Raw genomic sequence first — 19136 nt, forward strand, 5'->3', positions numbered from 1 at the left:
CAGCATACCAACTGTCTAAAGCTGTCACTGTTTATACACTTCAGCAAACAAAGGTGTTAATGTCCATTGGCTACAAGTTACATAGTTCTGTTGTTAATTTCAGAATCACAGGATCAGTTAGATTGGAAAAGACCTCTAAGGTCACTGAGTCCAACCTATGACCCAACACCACCTTGTCAACAGACCATGGCACTGAGTCCGCATCCAGCCTCTTCTTAAACACCTCCAGGGATGGTGACTCCACCACCTCTCTGGGCAGCCCATTCCAATGTCTAATCACGCTCTCTTTATACTTTATATTCCATTGTTTAATGACTCTCTTACTTCTCATGCTAATTGATGCCGTGCTCAGTCTTTCTCTTCTTCCTTTGGGTTGGGGGGTTTCTAGGGTCAGTGCTCATGATCTACCCCTGTTGGAATCAGCCTGTATCCAGTGGGAGCTGATTCAGCCCAGGTCCTGAGCTGTCTTTACTAGTGCCTTCCTCATCTTGGGAGTTCTGCCAGATGTCCGTGTGGGCCATAAATTCTGTATTCCCTGTGCTCATTGCCAGTGGAAATCCTTCCACCCAAGGTGTGGTACCCTCCCCCAGGGCTGAGATCATTGAGACACATCCAGTCCTAAACCTTAACAGGGCCAACAAGTTTCATGGCCTCTCTTGCTTCTTGGGCTTGAAAGTTAAAAAGATCGACCACAGAACATCCTTTCTTAGGAAAACTGACACAGTCCACGCTTTGCAGCAATCAGACAGGATCTGGCCCGTCGCCCCCATCTCGTTCCCCGTAACCCTGTGGGCAAATTGTTAATAGTGTCTGACTCTGTGATGTCACACACGTCACCGCGGGGTGAGGGTGGAGCGGGAGTGACGTCACTGCGCGGAGGGGGCTGTGTGACGTCGCGGGCTGCTGGCGGGGGCAAGAGCGCGAGCTGGCCCCGTCCCCCGCGCTGTCATTCACCCCGCCGGCCCCGCCCCCACGCTGTCAGTCACACAGCCGGCCCCGCCCCCACGCTGTCAGTCACCCCGCAGGCCCCGCCCCCACGCTGTCAGTCACCCCGCAGGCCCCGCCCCCCACGCTGTCAGTCACCCCGCAGGCCCCGCCCCCACGCTGTCAGTCACCCCGCAGGCCCCGCCCCCCACGCTGTCAGTCACCCCGCAGGCCCCGCCCCCCACGCTGTCAGTCACCCCGCAGGCCCCGCCCCCACGCTGTCAGTCACCCCGCAGGCCCCGCCCCCCACGCTGTCAGTCACCCCGCAGGCCCCGCCCGCAGGCCCCGCTCATTTCCGAATGCGAGAAATACGAATATGTGGAAGAAAGCCGAGACTTGTGCTGTTTTTTAAAAAAATAATTCCGAATGCAATCACCTTGATTTTGAAATGAAATTACCTGTTATGATTTTCGCAGTCCAGTTCTGAGATCTTGGTTCCCAAATTCATTGCTGAAGGGCAGTTAAGAAAGGGGGAGATGATTCTGTCACACTTTCGTGCTAAGCTACTTTACATTCAGTGTCATTCGGTGCCTTCTCAGACAGGTGTGTGTGCATCTGATATACTGCGATGGTGCTCACTGGCCTAAAAGAGACAGTGTTACACAAATCCTGTCAGACTCTTCAGCTTATGTCCTCACCACCTCAGCATAATGTTTCTTGCGGGTTCTAAATCAAATTATGTAGAGAGCTAAAGTCATACAACTGCATATATGAGCCCTTTATCATATTTATTTTTGGTATTGTCTGGAAAAAGTGCACAGACTGCAGCAAAAGATTTCAGTGTGCTCCTGTAGCTTCTTCTGGATGTGACAGACATCCATAAGGCAGCTGGTGCCCCTGATGTGCAGAAGGGTGAAGGCTGCCAGCAGAGCTGAGGGACCAGCAGCTGTGTCTTGGATACCCTCTGCAGTCAGGTGGCCCCAGAGGCTGACAGCTAGCTCTAAAAACTGGACTTTGTCAGTTTTCTACATTTTCTTGTTTAGAAAAGGGAGGATACATACTGCATGGTCAAGACAACTCCAGGTAATGAGTGAAACTTATTTTGTCACTGAGCAACACATATAGTTCAGGAATGCAGCTGTACTTCTTTCTGACATACATGGGGCTAGAGGTGTTACAGCACCACAGGCTATTCCCTGCAGCCATTCTCCTCCAGTGATGTGTCAGAAGCTTTTCAGCCCATCTGTCAGATTACAAAATATTCTCTAGACCCTCATTTGCTTATATTTAGTTCTACCCTGTAGCATTTCTTGTGTTCTTAAACCTTTTCTTTCAGTTTGCTAGTGGCAAACCATTTCATATTATTAAATCATAGGCCTGCAGCAAAGTGTTACATTATGCATATGTCTACTTACATTCTTTGTTTACATTACATTTGGAGATGAGTTTTTAATTTGGAGAAGTTTTTAATGATGATTCACTCCGCTCAGCTTCCCTTTGGTGTACCAGCTGTAAGGGTTCACAATGAGATCTCTCCACTGACCATAATGAAACTCAGTCTCCAGGGCAATAAGTAGTTTTTTTGTGTTGGTTGAGAAAGGTTTCCTGAAAGCAAGATGTTTCAGTTTCTTTATCCAATATTTCAATGACTGCACTAAGATTTGATGAAGCCAAACTGGTATCAAAGCATGAGGCTGAATTAAGACAACCATTGGTGTGCCCTAGTGTCCAGGAAGGCCAATGGTGTCTGGGGGTGCGTTAGGAGGAGCATTGCCAGCAGGTCACAGGTGACCCTGCCCCTCACTCAGCCGTGGTGAGGTCTCACCTGGAGAGCAGTGCCCAGTTCTGCTCAGGACTAAGAGACACTGAGCTCCTGAAACAGGTGCAGCAGAGGGCTACAAAGTTGGTCTGGAGAATCTGACGAAAAAAGGCTGAGTGACCTCTGGAGATCATCTAGCCCCATGCCAAGGTAGGGCCATGTAGAGCAGGTTATACAAGAATGTGTCCAGGTGGGTTTTGAATGTCTCCGGAAAGGGAGAATCCATGACCTCCCTGGGCAGCCTGTTCCAGGGCTCTGCCATCCTCAATGGAAAGAGGTTCTTCCTCATACTGAGGTGGAAGTTCTTACATTTTAGTTTATGGCCACTGCTCCTTGTCCTGTTACTGGACACCACTGAAAAGACTTTGTCACCTTCCCCCTGACACCTGCCTTTGAAGTATTTGTACATGTTGCTGAGATTCCCTCTCAGTCTTCTCCTCTCCAGACTAAACAGACCCAGGTCCTGCAGTCTCTCCTCATTAGAGAGATGCTCCAGACTCCAAATCATCTTTGTTGCCCTGCCCTGGACCCTCTCCAGTAGCTCCTTGTGCTGAGGAGCCCAGAACTGGACACAGCATTCCATATGTGGCCTTGCTAGGGCTAAGCAGAAAGGCAGGATCACCTCCCTCGACCTGCAGATGACCTGCTGACTTGCTCCCGATGCACCCCAGGACACCACTGGCCCTCCTGGCCGCCAGGACACACCGCTGCCTCAGTCTCTGACAGTTTGTCCTCCGCCGAATCAGCCCATGGCTGGCCAGGTCAGGCCAGGCCTGCGGGCAAGAACCGCGCTGTCCCGGCTTACCCGGGGAAGGAGCGGGGCTGGGGAAGGAAGGAGCGGGCGAGGGTACGGAGCAGGCGGGGCCGGGGCGGGGCCGGGGCGGGGCCGGGGCGGGGCCGGGGCGGGGCCGGGGCGGGGCCGGGGCGGGGCCGGGGCGGGGCCGGGGCGGGGCCGGGGCGGGGCCGGGGCGGGGCCGGGGCGGGGCCGTTTGAGCTCATCCGAGGGCGCCGCGGGGGCCCGGGCGGCGGGCGGAGCGCAGGTAACGCGGCTCCGGCTCCGCGTGTCCCCGGGCGGGCAGCGGCTCCTGCTCCGAGCGTTCCCTCCTTGCCTTTGCCCCCCCCCCCCCCCCCCCCCCGGCTCCATCCCTGCCCGGGCCGGGCCCGCTCCGGGCCGGCGGGGCCGAGGTGGGATCCCCGTCCCGCGACGCTCCCGCCAGGCCGCGGCTGGGGAGGCGCTCCGGGAGGGCACGAGCTGCCGTCACTGCCTTCGCTCATGAACTGAAGGGCTGCCCTGGAGCGCGGGGAGCGGCGCAGGGCTCAGAATGCAGCGCAGGGGGATGCGCAGCAGTACCTGCCGCCTTTTGTCGCACCGCTTGAATCAGTGCCCCTGTTCTGGGCCTCTGGTTTCCTGAAAGAGCTATAAACATCGACCCACTCAAAGCTGGTTATTGAGCTGTCCCACCCGTTGGCCTTTTTAACACTAGAAACATGTAGGTGAAACTCGTATTTTAATAAATGGTATGTAATTCATCTTAGGATTTTGGCCTAGTTGTGTGTTAGTTCCTTTGCTCAGTTTAATGCTTAGTTTTGCAGAGGTCAGGTTGAGTGTCTGAGGTGGCTTACCATTGTCAACATTGGGAAGAGAAGAGTCTTTTTCTCATTTCAGCCTTAAGAAAGTGGTTCTTTGGCATGGTAGGTGGTAATCATATACCAACTGCTGCACTGAGTTAAAAACAGCTCTATTTCAGTACGGATTTTATTTGGATGCTTCCTATATACCAATATCATGTGACAAGCATGCTCCATCTCCCGAAGGTCAGTTGCACGTGCCCCTTCCTTGTGTATTTTGAGTGGAAATAATTCTGCTCCTCTTTAATGCTGTTCAGCATCTCTACAGAATCGGTGAAGTTGGAGGGGACTGCTGCAGACCATCAGTCGACTGCTGCAGCTCAAGCAGTGTTAGGTATACCAGATTATCACATCCACCTTGAAATAATTCTGTAAAATAAAACATGAAAAATTCCATCCTTACGTAAGTGTTTGGGATCTTATTTATAAACATAGTAATGTAGATTTGTGGGTAGGGACTTTTAAAACAAGTATTTGTTCTCTGTTTAATTGTTTTAGGTATTCAGTCACTAGTGTAATACAAATAATTGCCAGTGGACTAAAGAGAAGTTAAGGGGAATATCAGGATGCTCTTCTTAGCTTCTTTACCAATAGTAAGATATGCTTCTCTTTCAGTCTTTTGTTGTTTTTCTCAAGGAATTAGTATTTGGGGGGCGGATGGAGACTTTGATTTTTGGTGTTTCCCCTCTTATTTCAGCTGAAAGAAGGAGTTTTCTATCTTGACTTGTAATTTCAGCTCATCAGAATTAACTTCCTGCTGTAACTTGTAGTTGGCAAAGGTCTTGCATTATGCTCATTATTTCTCTAGTTTTCATACTTAAAAGAAAATTTCTGGAATGGCACCAGTTATTATATCCAGGGACATTAGTAATTGAATTAATTTCCGCATCCAAACTCATTACAAAATGTGGTGGTTTTCTTGTGACACAGAGTGAGGTCTGCAAGCTCTCTTCTCTGGGTTGTTTTGTAGCAGTTTTAACAGTAGCAAATGTTCCTATTAGCTTGTTTAAACCTTACTTTCATCTATAGAAGAACTCATTCTTCCCTTGAAAAGGCTTAAGGTGTCTTACCTATTTGTGTTATGTGTCGGGGGAAAAAAAGTTTGTAATTACCAAAAAAATGGATACATATTACTTGATATTTAAACAGTAAAATTATTGTTGATGCTGATGTTCAAAACTGACTTCTGGGTACGATCTTAATGTCTTACACTGTGTGAAAAATTTCTAAATCTTGGATTTGGGAGAAGCTGCCATGAAATCAGTTTAAAGAGAATTAGTTATAAACTGCTTATAATTATGAAAGACAAGGTTTATCCAAAAGGCTCTTTTTTTTTTTCATTTTTAAATTTCTTTAAATGCTAAGTAGAGAGCGTTATAGGTTATAATTCTAATACCTGCATGTTGAAAGGAATTGAATTAGCTTTTATATACAGATGAAGCAAATGCTTAACTGAAGGTGAAGAGAGGCCAAACATGGCTTTGTTTTGCTGATATAAAAAGCTGTTGTTTAAATATGTGTCATCTGGATATTGGCCAGTGGAATGTAGGGAAAGTCTGTGGTGCAGAAGTTTGTCTACACCTTTTGAGGAATACAGTGAGTACATAATATAAACCAGCTGGTCTCTGTGCTCCAGAGGACCCTGTTTGCAGATCAGGATATTCCCTTAAATCACTGCTTGGGTGCACATGCCAGGCTTGTGTGCATGGAAATAGCTCCCTACTGGCAGTTGTTCCAAGTGGGTGATTCTGGCAGAATGAGCTGCTGGGAGAAATATCTTCAAACAGACTTAGCATAAATTGGTAGGGTTCATCTGACCATCCTTAGTTTTCTAGGAAACTGGATTTGCATAAATTTCTGTTGAGTTGCTTTAATTGGCTGTTATTTCAGGGAATGTGTTTGTGTACTGTCTGAAAAACAGAAGAGATGAGATGGAAATGAGCACTGTCTTGGGGCTTACTGCCTGCTCCTTGTGTCAGCATTTGTGTTTGAATAAGTTTCTGCAACTCTGATTTTCACGATGAAAAATAGTCGAAATAGTTTTTAAGGCATTAACCAGTTATTGTATTCAAATTATTTGGAACTACTTTCAAGTAGTTCCCAGCTTAAGAGAATTTTCTGGGGCTTGGCAGATGTCAAATACAGAGTTGTAACTGCTTGGTTTGGTTGGAGATCAGTCTCTTGATCTTCTCTCATACAGCCCTCTTATTTCTGTTTTTTAAGGTTTTGGAACTGCATGAAAAGAAACAGCTCTGAAATAAGAGGTGTTTTGTGTATGCGTTGTATTTGGCACACGTTTGCATGACAAGAGGTAGGACTATCTTGACTGCTGCATTTTGCACGTGCCTTTCACATTCGTGTAAGAGGTGAGGGGTGTTTTTTTTGTGGGTTTCTTTTTTTTTTGTTTTGGTGGGGGGTTTTTTGTTGGTTTGGTTTGGTTTGTTTTTTGGGTTTTTTTTGTTTGCTTTGTTTGTTTGTTTGTTTTAAATTCGTAAGCCTTTCATTTGCTTCCATTTAGCAGTGCCTCTGCTGAACCTTCCAACAAGTTCAGAGTTTTCTGATTTTCTCATCTGGATTATTACTGTTGGAGTGAAGTTAAACTGGAGTAATTAGCTGTTAGCAATTGCAAGTATCAGTCTCCTAGAATAATGGAATTTCAGTGTCAAGTACCATAATTGATGATTCTAGTTTTTAGTGGGCTATTTGCAAGTTTAACTAGACTACTTTTTGTAACAGTTATTCTCCATTTTCTTGTTCACCATTTGAAATGGATATTCTGGGTAATTCAGGTGCCCCTGAGTTTTTTTCCTCCACCTTCCCCAGTAGGATGGAATTATATTTCCAAGTTCTTCCCTTCCCCTTTCTCTTTATTACATTTTCCTTTTAAGTGTAACAATCAAGACTATGAGTTACTGTGTTACAAAGAAACTTTTTTTTTTGCTATAGGTATTTTTAGAAAGTTTAATCTTGTCTACTTTGCAACCATATTTTATTTTGCCTGGAAGCTTTTTTCTTGTATTTGAACCTATGGTTCTAATTCACATTGCTGCTTTTTGTATTAAGTGGAAAAACAATGTTATACAAATATCATTCCAGGAAGGACCATTTCTCCCCTGTTTCCCATTCTTTGAGCCTTTTATGCAACTCTGTTATGTGCAGGTGATCAAGAGTGACTCTATTCATGTTGGCTACCATCTGCTGTTGTGGTTGTTTTGTGAACATCTTGTCTTCTAAAATATTAAAACACGTAACCAAATAATTAGCTTGCCTTGTAATTTTATGACTTACAAAGTACATTTGATAAGGAAAGAGCATTGAATGTCAGTTCTATTTTTAAAGTATACTAGTTATTTGTTACATCTCTGTGTTGAAGAAGTGTCACACAAAACAGTGTTTGTAAAATGATCATCAGAAGTTTGTAGTAGAATTACAATTCCTGGTTATTTTTTATGCTTAGAGTCCAGTTAGTGAACCACCTTTTCTAAAGTTGAAATGCATTACTTTCACAAAAATGAAAACCAGATACTCATATTATGAGCATAACATAGCAAAGAATCTTGCATAAGACAATGTTGAATAAGAGAAGTATCTAAAAAAAAAAGACTGCATGACTTTTGCACAGTGGCCATAGCAAAACAAAGAATACATGACAGTTTAACTTCTGTGATGAACTTCTGCTTCTTGTTGCAACAAATGTTGATGCATTTTCATATTTTCATGCTTTTATAGGTATTTACATGTTTTCCAGTGAGAAGACCTTTTGTTTTGCTGTAAAGCACTTTTGTCCGGAATATTGTGAGTTTCCAGCTATTAAGGTGTAATTATATACCTTAAGTATTTACTTATAGTTTTTAAAAATCTTCATGAACAATCTCAAAGGAATACTTGGAATGCACTCTAGTAAATTGGCTCATGTTCTTTTTGTTTACCAGAAGTGCTGAAGTGGTTGTAATGTGGAAAGTATATTAATCTGTGGAGATGCATTGTATATATGAAATTATTACTCTAAAACTTTAAAATATGAGGTAAGTTATACTTACTCTCATTATTTAAAACCACAGTAGAAATATATCACTATCTCTTGATACATTTGAAATAAATAAAACTTCAAACAGTGCAGTAATAAATAAAGTTAGATGTTTCGTAACCATGTATCTTTTCTAAAGGATTAGTGAAGAGAGTCAACAGCAGCTGACTATAGTAAGGGTTGTTTCTGTCAGTTTATAAAAGCTGTCTAGAAATATTTTCACTAGAGTTCTTATCTGAAAAATACAGCCAAGTGGTTCTTGACAGCAAATCTTGAAGCAACTAGCTTGATGCCATCCTAGATGGATGCCGTTCTGTGGAGTTAGAATTACCCTTTGGCTGTATGATTTTTAATAAAGGGAACTGGACTTTAAATAGCTTTTAGAATTAGTGCATTTCAGAAATGGTTGTGAAATGATTTTTTTTTTTTTTTTTTTTTTTTTTTTTTTTTTAGAATATGAGAAGTGGAGAAACTACAATTAATTTCAATACTCTAATATTATTCAAAATTATTTTTGGCACTGGAAAGCTGAATATTCTTCTCTTTCTGGAGTCATCCTATGTAAGAATTGTCTAAGGCTTTGTAAAACTGTTGCCCAATAGACTGGAACATGGATCCACAGCTAGACCCTATGAAGGATGACTTGCCTTTAATGGCAAACACCAGCTACATGCTTGTAAAGCACTACGTGTTGGACTTGGATGTGGATTTTAAAAGTAAAGTTATTGAAGGCAGCATAGTTTTATTCTTTGAGACTGGGAGCCAGCACAGGAAAAACAGCAGTACTGGCAGAGAATGCTGCCAGTCAGAGTTTGATCAGTCCCATAAAATGAGGGCATCTGAACCCTACCACGTTCCTGTGACAAATGTGAGTGCCTGTTCATCTAAAATGGAATATAATGGTTTTGCTGTCAGTGGTGAAGGTGAAGAAGATACTTCTGATGAAAATGGTAACCATAGCAACAGTGAACAGGCTTCTGGGATTTCCAGTTCGGAGGACTGCTGTGACAGAGAGAATCATGGGAACCAGGATTTTGTGCTGGTATTGGACTGCTGTGATTTATCTGTGCTAAAGGTTGAAGAGGTAGATGTTGCTGCTGTGTCAGGCATTGAACAATTTACAAGGCCTGCCAAGCTAACTGATGTTTCAAAGGAGCTGGGAAATCTCAGGAATCACATTGTCCACGAACTCGTGGCTCTACCTGCAAAGCGCTGGGAGGAACAGCTGTGCTGTTTTACTCACTGCAGCCAGGCACCTGGCTGTGGAGAGCTTCCCTTTGCTACTGGCCCTTGGAGCTTGGAGATCAGGAAACCAGGAATTGGGACTCCAGCAGACTTCCCTCACGCTATAAGAATATGGTACAAAACCAACCCGGGTGGAAGATCCGTGGCATGGACCACAGACCAGAGTGGCAGGTATGTAACTGTTTGCTGAAAGCTTTGTGTGCAATAATTTTAAATAGCTGCAAGAATGTAGCAGAATCGTGTAGTTGCTGAGCAGCTGTGAAGATAATGAGTACACTCTTCCAGAGTTTTCATTTCAGCCTTGGTTTGAATCCTTTTGCTGTCCTCCAGGAGAACAGACAAACTCCCTGCTCGTGAAACTCCAGTGGACTTGAAGACCTCAGGCCTGTTAAGTGATTGTGTCTTTTCATTCTGAGCAGGAATAAATAATTTGTGTGTATGTCAATAAGTGTGTGCAGGGAATAGGCAATTATCATTTAGGGGAAGAAAAGGTGTGAATGACAGGTTATTTGTACTGTAATACTTCGTGTTCTTTTTCCTTCCTGGCTTACGCAACTGATTGTACAGCATGAAGATCAATACACGTTACATTTAACAGCCTTACTTCACAGCTAGTCCTTTATCAATATTGTAATCAGCTTAGAAATGCAGTCCTTTCCTGTTTATTCTCATAATCAACTTTTGAAATTTCCTTCATCTTTTGTGTTAAGCACATTGATGGTAGCAAATGAACTGCAAACTGAAACAAGAGGAAGAATTGGCATTCTATCTAGTGGTTGTGAAAATATATGGTACTGTACAGAAATCTTTAATATAAACTCTTTATAGGAGGGAATAGCAAATAGTTTCAAGTTGATTTATTTTCAGGCTTGTGTAAGATATTCCAAAAACTAATGTCTATCAGAAAATCAATTTTCACACCAGACCTTCTTGCTACATTTTTAAAAGAAAGTTTCACGTGATGAACCCATAAATATAGTGATAAAGGTCATTGTACAAAATGCTGTCAATATTTTCTGCCTCTTCTAAAATTAAAGCCCATTTATAATGTATAAAGTATTATTACATTATATTCTCAGAAGAGAATTCCTTAAATTGTTCTAAATTATGCATATGGTGCTTTTTTTAGGCAGATGACAAATCCTTTGCCAGAGGAGTCTATACTTTGGTTCCAACCCTGAAGAAAAGTAAATAGCAAAGTACAAACATTGTGTTGACTGCTCCAATGTTTTCTTCTAATTTAACAGTAGTACAATGTTTTGAAATTTAACCTATGCACAACTTTATCAAGACTTCAATTTTATTTGTTTTAAACAATGATGTATTACAATACACAAAAAACAATCAATTGAAACAAAGCTTTTGGGGGATGAGTTTAGGCGAGTTAAGTGTATACAAACATGTTATCACAGCAGGGCACACTTCTGTTTTTAGTAGAGAAATTGAACACGTGGAATTTCAGCATTTCCCTGTTTGGACTCTTGGGGCCAAACAAAAAAAGTCAACCACAGAAGTGACTTGTATTAATGAAAAGAGAGAAAGAGGGAAAGCTCTAAAGCAATGACCGGGAAGCCTTCCAGAATACATTTGTTAAAAGAGACACTCCTGACCCCTCTGAACCGATGCTGTTCCTTCCACACTGCTGTGATGACACAGGTGTGTGCTCAGCTGGCTGATAAGGCATATTAGGTAGTTAATCTAAATGAAAATAAGGGGGGGGGGCAGAGAATGGAAGAGAATAAGTTTTGTTTGGAATATACTACTGAGGTTGGTTTGGAAGGTAGCATTATCTACTACAAATTAGAAAATGTGTCATGAAAATAGATGTTTATTTTTCAGAGGCATGAGTTAGCATCGTTCTGTGCTGTTGCATGCTGGAAATGCAGGAAGGGAATAAAGAGCTTGTTTTTCTTCATGGACAAGGTTTGGTAGAATAAGATACTCCAGAACCCTGGCAAGTCACACACCAAATCCTAAGAGGCTGTCCTCAGCTGCGGGGAATTCTCTACTGGTATTTTGTATAATTTTGTTCCCAGTGGATATTTATATTTGAGTAATTAATGAAGCAGTGTGAAGTTTGTTGGATTACTCATGTCATATGCAATGATTCCTAAAGAACAACAAATGGTGTCATGAATACAATGGAGAAGTAAAACAAAAATAATAATAATTTTAAAAGTATAGGCAGACCTTGAGTACGAAATGAACAGATTTGATATTCCTGAAAATGTGAATGGCATCAAACAAATATTTCTAAAAAATTTGAATTAGGTCCTCTGAGTTAGTTGTCCTAACTAAGAGGAAGACCATGAAAAAACACATGGGTAATTATTGACTGGTGTTTTTTCCAAAAACAGAACATCAACTGAATGTTTATCATTAGCTTTAAGGCAGTAGCTTGGTTTGTCATTATAATTGATAGGCTTACATGGGAGACAGAGATCTGCCAGGAACTGCTTTGAACTGGTCTTGTTATGTTATGAAAATATGTGGACTACTGATGACTTAGGATTGCATGAATCAAATTTTCCTTGAAGAGATTACTGAGCAACAGACAGTCCCAAGTCTGCTCTTGGAGCAAAACCGAACAATACCACAACTAGTACTTGATCTCTCCAGTAGCCTGGATGGCTGTTCACTGGGAATTATTAGTCATAAAGTTGTCCAGACGAGTGACTGGAGATATGTTTTGCAGGCACTTGTTTTTCCAATGTAACAAGTAAATAGACAAACAGTCTGAGTTCTCTGCTTATCTTTCTTCTGCTGCATGCAATTTCCTTATCTATTCCAACTCATCTTGGCAAAGATTATGGGTGGCCTAAATATTATGTAAGTAGATGATCTGAATGTTACAAGACCATTAAAAGTGAAAGAGCAGAGTTGGAGAGGGTAGATAATAGGAAAGAAGAAAGGAATTGAGAAGTTTCTTGCTAGCAGGGGTAGAGATAAATCAGGGAAAAAAAAACGCAAATATTGTATCAATTGACAAAAGCAGTCTAAAAATAATTATTTGTCATTCTTTGATGTACCTAGGTTAGCTAGTAATTTTTCTGCATCAAGTGAAGAATCTGATCCATATCAGGATAAGAATTATATTTCTGGTCGCTTTACAAGCTGGAACTGTGCTACCTGACCCAGATCAAAGCAAATTATCAGTTGCAGTGAGTGTCCTAAAGTAACACTACACTATTACCAATATTGTAAAAAGAAATTAGTACTGTAAATGAAGTATAATACCTGATTAAAAGCCGATATAATTGTTGTTCTGATAGTTTTCTCTTGATGTGTAGAACTTGCCTTTCATTGCTATTTCTTTAGCAGACTGATATAATATGGTCTGAAGGTAAAAAGTGCTCTCTGAGAGCCAGGTAGCATTAATGGTCCTGGTAATGCCTGTTCTATGAAATGTTTGTACTGTGTTGGACACAGCATTACAACATTTGGTTTATCACAGTTCTGCCAGCCAGTTTTCTCAGTCGTTGTGGAATTTACCTCTAACATTTCTTTGGAATATGAAAATCCTGTGTTGCTCTTAAGACTGGGGTGTACTAATGGCACCCAGCAAAACAGCCTTCAAAAGGCATGCAAATCATTGGTCAAATATGTATAGCAGCACTAACCCCGCCTTTCCTCTCACTCCTGTGAACTCTGCTAAGATCTCTTTTTACAACCCTCTGTATTTTGATAAAGTTTTCATGAATGAGGAACCATCTTTTCATCTTCATCTCTCCCAGCACACATGTGTTTTAGGGTAAATCATAAGTCCAGTATCTCTTGGCTGGCCTTACTAGGAGGAAGCAGATCCTCCTGGAAGGTAAAAAAGCAAGCTCTTCCCTTTTCTTGTGAATTCACTTCTGTGCACTGTTTATTTTTGTGGGAGAAACCCAATTCTTTTAGGTATATCAGAGTTGGTTACAGATTCCATTTTAGGAGTTTAATTCCAAATAAATTAAGTTAATTAAAAACTTTTACAGACGAGTGGTCTTTTGCATTTAGTTGTGCATTTTGTTTTACTGGTTAAAAGGTAACCAGTTGACTTTCTTTCCACTGCAGTTGTCTGAGCTTCACTTGACATCTGTGTCCTACTCTATTCACTCTAATACATGATAGGGGGAGTCAGATTATTTTCTTTTTCTGCTTATGTGCATTAACAACATGCCTACTTAAACTGCAGTTTCCATTCCTGTTTTACTGGAAAATCAGCTGGCCTGCATTAGTTAAACCACTTGTTTGACTAATTGATTGTACCAAGGTGACTTGATTGTGCCAAGGACAGCTCTGGGTCCGAAAGAGCAGATAGCACTTATGACAAAAGGGCAAAAATATCTTCAGAATATTTTTCATCTGTGACTGCCAGTTTTTTTAGCGTTACCTTTAGGGAAGGAATAATTTGAATGGAGGAGCAGTTTGGAGGGGAGTAAACAAGATGCTCAGATCGTAGCCATTGTAAAGTTGTTTTTACCTTAACAACCTGTCTCCTATTTGCTAAAGTGTCATGATGATTTTTAAACTCAAGTAATGAAAAATACTGATCAGAACATTTTTATTCTCAAGCATTCACAAAATAATGGATTGTGCTCCCAGAATATTAGCTTTAAATATCATAGGTTTTAAAAAACTATGTAGTGAAGTGATGCATCCAAGATTTTTTTCTTTTACTGGAGAAACCTACTGACTGTGATTCTTTATATAAATCATATTAGAAAAATTAGCTTTCTTTTTTTTTTAAGCTAAGTGTGTTGTTATGCAAGTAGTAGGAATTAAGATAAAACTGCAAAATGCAACAAAAGAAGTAAACCAAGAATCATTACATCCATCCACTAGCAATAGCAAGGTAGGAGGAGTTAAATGAAAGGCCTTGTTATCTTCCCAGCTGTGGCTGAGGGGCTAGTAAGAAATTGGCTGGCATAAAACTTTGCAGCTGAAATTGGAAAGGGGCAGTAAATCAAGAGGCTGCTGCCTAGGAAAGGGTTAGAGACACTGCAAAAAGAGCAGTACTACAAGGAAGCTTGCCCTGTGAAAATTGAGGAGGCTGAAGCTGATAGGGAAGATATTCTTTCTTCTTATTATGTGCCTTGTGGTTGAAATTCTGAAAGACAGGTGAGCATTACCTTACTCTAAGAATAAGGGTAAAAATGTCAGGATTTATTGAGGCTTGGACTAAAGAAAACTCAAAAACTACATCTACTGCTGAGTTTGCATGAGCCTCCAGGTTGTTAATCCAGGAACTGGGATTAATGATAATGAAAGCACTACTGTAATTACAACAGGGAGGTATCACAGGTTGAAGCCCTGCAATGGCATCTTCAGAGGATACTCAGAAGTCTTCTTTGGCTTTATAGGTTCAGCTGAAAGCCAGGTATGAGGCTGGAAGACTCATGCAAAAGCAGTGGAGGGGAAAGACTAGAGTTAGTCTTTTCTAGTTTATGTAAAATTATTGTAGTAATCTTGCTTTTCTTGTCTTAAATGACTTAGATTGTAATTTTATTGGTTCATGTCATGCAGGTTTGAAATCTACAAAGCTGAGGTTAAAATAAAAAACATATCAGTACAACAATAGTTTTGATTTTTCCTAGAGAACTTAATTCAGTCTTTCTTATTGTAAATCCAACTTCAATCCTTTTTCCTCCTGTCTAGGCCATGTGTTTATACGATGGGATCACCAATAAACAACAGAGCCCTTTTCCCGTGCCAAGAGCCACCCATTGCCTTGTCAACATGGCAAGCCTCTGTCCGAGCAGCTGCAGGCTTTGTGGTGTTAATGAGTGGGGAAAACTCAGCAGAACCAGTCCAGCTTCCAGAAGGTGAAACATATTCTTTATAGCAAATTATTTTCTATGCTTTTATAATTAGAAATAAAGCTTAGTAAATGCATGGTTTTTGAAAGAATGAAGTTCCTAACCTTAAAAGCACTTCCCTGTCTCTTTGCAATCTTCACGTCACTCTGTGGAAAAGTTACCTGCTCAAGGACTTAGGACAACTTAGTAAGAATTGAAAACATCAACATTTCACTGTGTTGCTTTTTACTTTTTTTTAACTCTGTGTTTCCAAAGCTAGATTTCACTTTTCATAAACTGGCTTTGTTTTAATCACTTCGTAGTTGAATGTTTCATAGATGAAGTACCTTATCAGGCTCTCAACAACTTCAGGCCTCGGTAGATAATTCTCTCTCCGTTGTAGTTCTCAGGCAGAGTGTAGTTCAGCATGCCAGTGATTACAAGCAGTCGTTGTGTCATATCTGTTTCCTGAAATACATGGAATAGATGAGAAGTGAGGAATATCAGGTCAGTGCCCTGCAAATCTGATCTCTGGGTGGTTTTTTTTTTTTTGCATTGAAAGAACATACCTTTTGCAATAGTAAGCAGACAGGAATTTCTTCTGTGTTGGTTAAACTTTATTCTCTAAACTGCACAGAGAAGGAAGTTTTTAAGAGAGTTCTACACCTAATAAAGTATATCCTGCTCCCATTAGTTTTGATATATCGTGTCAAACTGGTTCAATATTTTCTAGTGTAAGTAGTTCTGATAAAAAGTACCATATAGGAAAGGGTTAGAAATAAGTATTTCTGGGGGAAAGAATCTTCTATTCCCCTTTATATAGGCAAGTTTATTCTTGGGGGGGGGGGGGAAAGAATAAAAATCTCCTTGATTTGAGAACCATCAGTTAATCTGTTTGCATGGAATTGTCTCGTTATGTTTGGCCGTGTATGAATCCTTTTTCAAGGCTTGTCTCTGCTGTTAAAATATGGAAAACTGCCATGATGAGCTGCTCAGCTCACTTGGAGATTAATACTTTCCTGTCTCAGCATCAAGAAAGCAAGAAGACTTGACTTTGGACTAGGATAAAGGCTTTGCCATCAATGTTTAATTAGTTTAATTAGAGACCCTCATTATCTTGGTGCTTAACTACAGATGGAAATGGCAAACCAGGGAGATGTTTGGAATTGTAAAAATTTACAAAACAGATATGGGGGGAAAAGGGAAAGAAGTAGTATTGAGAGGGATGTTTTAAAACCCAAACATCCTTAATGAATTTAGGAATACAAATTCATTAGTTTAATTAGTAGAACTTTTAAGAGTTAAAAAGCTCAAAATGGTCTGTTGTATTAAATAACCTATCCCATGTAGATCTTGTTGTTAGGCAATTATGAAAGGCATATGAAATGTATCCAACTTAAAGTTTTGTCTTTACACAACGAAAAAACCTTTCAGGGTTACTTCAATTAAAGTAAGTTTGCCATATTATTTATATGCAGTATGCTCTTGCTGTGTTGCATGATTATAAAATGATACATAACTGGCAGAATCGTAAAATATATTTTTTAAAATGCAATTTATCGGAAAGAATTAGCATTTAGGCAAGCAGTTGTGAATTAATCTATTCTGAAGAAAATTACAAGTCAGCTGAATATTTTTGCCCTTACAGGTTGTATTTATAAGCAGTATGCAGGCAGGCAATAAAAGAACAGCAAGCAAGGTCAATTCCTTCATGCTTTCAGAGGCTTGCATTCTGCCTCACAGACATGCATCTAATCTCCCTGTGTGTAGATGCAGTAATCCAGTGCACAGCTAATCTGGGTGTGCTCTCATGCACAGATTCCTCCTTTGCAGATTTTGGTAAGAGTGTGTTTCCTCCCGTATGTGTCATTTTTGCATTCTGCCTTCTACAAAACTGTGGTTGATCCCGTCACGTGGAATTGAGTGAGGCCACTTTTGTTTGAAAATAGTGATAAAGACACGTATGCAAGTAGAAATAGTAACTGTTTGAGTGTGACCTAAAAGTGTTTAAAAATACCGTGGTTCTTTAGGGAATAATTTGCAAAGGGGAATGAATCAGGAAAGTGCCATTGGCAGTGTCCTTTGGGAGAAGGCTTTGCATGGAGCTGTGTGTGTGCAATGGGAGCCATTTACAATAGGATTTATTTGTCAACGCTTCTCGGTTTTCCTCTCCTTCAGCATGCTACTATAACACACAGAAGGTGCAAATACATTTAGTCACAAACACCTTTCCACGTGTTTGATTCATGTTCAAGAAGCAGATACTGAGCTGTTAGGTGTGAAGTTGGCTGGGTTGCCTTCTGCGTGCTTACTCTGCCATTATAGAATCCTTGAGCTTGTTTTGAGATCTGCACTCAACTCACTCTGACAGTGACAAGGTGTGTACTGTTACTGGGAGGAAACAGGGTGCTACAGAAGCCACTGCTGCTGTTCTGTACTTAGCAGCAGCAACAGTTGCTTTTGTTTTGCTCCTCTCACTTTTCAGAAGGCAAAACAAAGGAGTCCAGCACTGGTGTTGATTGATCTCCAACACGTATCAGGGAGTACCGCATGGGAGCTGCCAGCTCATCACATCTGCTCATCCCTCTGAGCTAGTGCTGAACAAATGCTCTGGCATGAATGCCTGGGTGCTCTGTGGGAAATTCTGGCTTTCAGATGAGATCAAAGATCTCTACGAGTTACAAAGAGTTTCAGAAAGCTGGAGGGTTCTTAATCCTGGTGCTCCAACCAAGTAGTAGTTTTTGCATAACTACTTATTTAGCTGCAGTTTTCTATATTAACATTAGCTCTTACTTTGTGTGTCAGATGCTGTGTAGGGTTACCTCTCCTTTTCCCTAGAGGTAGCTGAGCTTCATGGTTGCAGTACGCTGTGAACATCATCTGTATTTTGTGGTGTTTGTGTTAGTGCAAGCTATTTCAGGGAAAACATACTGATAAGTACAAATATTCACAATGGTTTTGCATCTGGCATCAACAGATACTAACTCGGGCATTTTTAACAGTTATAATGAACTCTATAGGACTCGAACAATTTTAATGATTTCAGAGATAACTAAATGCATTAAAAATTCTAGGAAGGAATTACATCATTCATCATTATTATTTCAAGTAGAAGAAATAAACAACCTTTAAATTGTTGTTTTGTGCAATTACAAATAGATTAAAATCTCCTGCTCTTGTTAAACATTTGCATGGAAGGTTTTTCAGTTATAACCCACAGAACAGGTGATTGTTGCTGCATGGTTTTTACAGTTATGGCATGATAGATTTGCTCTGCAGAACTGAAAAAAAAATATTTTCACAATTTCCTGTGGAGAAAAGAACAAAATATTTTGGAAGTATTATAATTGCCTAAAATAATTATGTGTAGAATTCAAGTTCTTTTAAAATACCGTTACAAATAGCAGGACTGGGGTGATCTTCCTCTATTTTTCCAATGGACTAACCCCAGCGTAATATCTTGTTCTTCCCAAGGTGTTCTTGCTTAGTCTGCAGATGTTGTTATGGTACAAAATGCTGTGTTAGGTAAAGAAAGCCGCCTCCCTGCTCCCGCTGCGCTGTTTTCTGTTATCCTAGAGGTGGTGCTGTCTCCAAGGTAGACGCTGAAAACCACAGGGCAAACGCGGGGAGGGGAAAAGGAGTCGAGTGGAGCTGTGATCCCGATCTATGTCCTGGGATAACTCATGTGATACAGATGAAGGAAAACAAAACAAAG

General features: G+C 41.0%; 1 protein-coding gene across 13 annotated transcripts in view; it reads left to right on the top strand.

Annotated features, from left to right (window-relative positions):
* Window positions 1-3748: 3748 nt before the first annotated feature.
* The window catches only part of AOPEP (aminopeptidase O (putative)), a 161637-nt gene continuing 146249 nt past the window's right edge, over window positions 3749-19136 (top strand). For 8 of the 13 annotated variants that reach the window (XM_051777340.1, XM_051777346.1, XM_051777347.1 and 5 more), the window contains exons 1-5: window positions 3756-4233; window positions 6596-6738; window positions 8102-8167; window positions 8853-9815; window positions 15282-15448. In XM_051777340.1, the coding sequence (XP_051633300.1) occupies window positions 9010-9815; window positions 15282-15448 (973 nt within the window). In that variant the 5' untranslated portion in view covers window positions 3756-4233; window positions 6596-6738; window positions 8102-8167; window positions 8853-9009. Of the gene's footprint in view, window positions 4262-6595; window positions 6739-8101; window positions 8188-8852; window positions 9816-15281; window positions 15449-19136 lie in introns of all 13 variants that reach the window. The other 5 variants (XM_051777338.1, XM_051777337.1, XM_051777339.1 and 2 more) reach the window with 5 other exon arrangements.

Source organism: Manacus candei, unplaced genomic scaffold (assembly GCF_025592945.1).
Source record: "Manacus candei isolate 608988 ecotype Guabito, Panama unplaced genomic scaffold, ASM2559294v1 h1tg000010l, whole genome shotgun sequence".
Lineage (NCBI taxonomy): Eukaryota > Metazoa > Chordata > Aves > Passeriformes > Pipridae > Manacus > Manacus candei.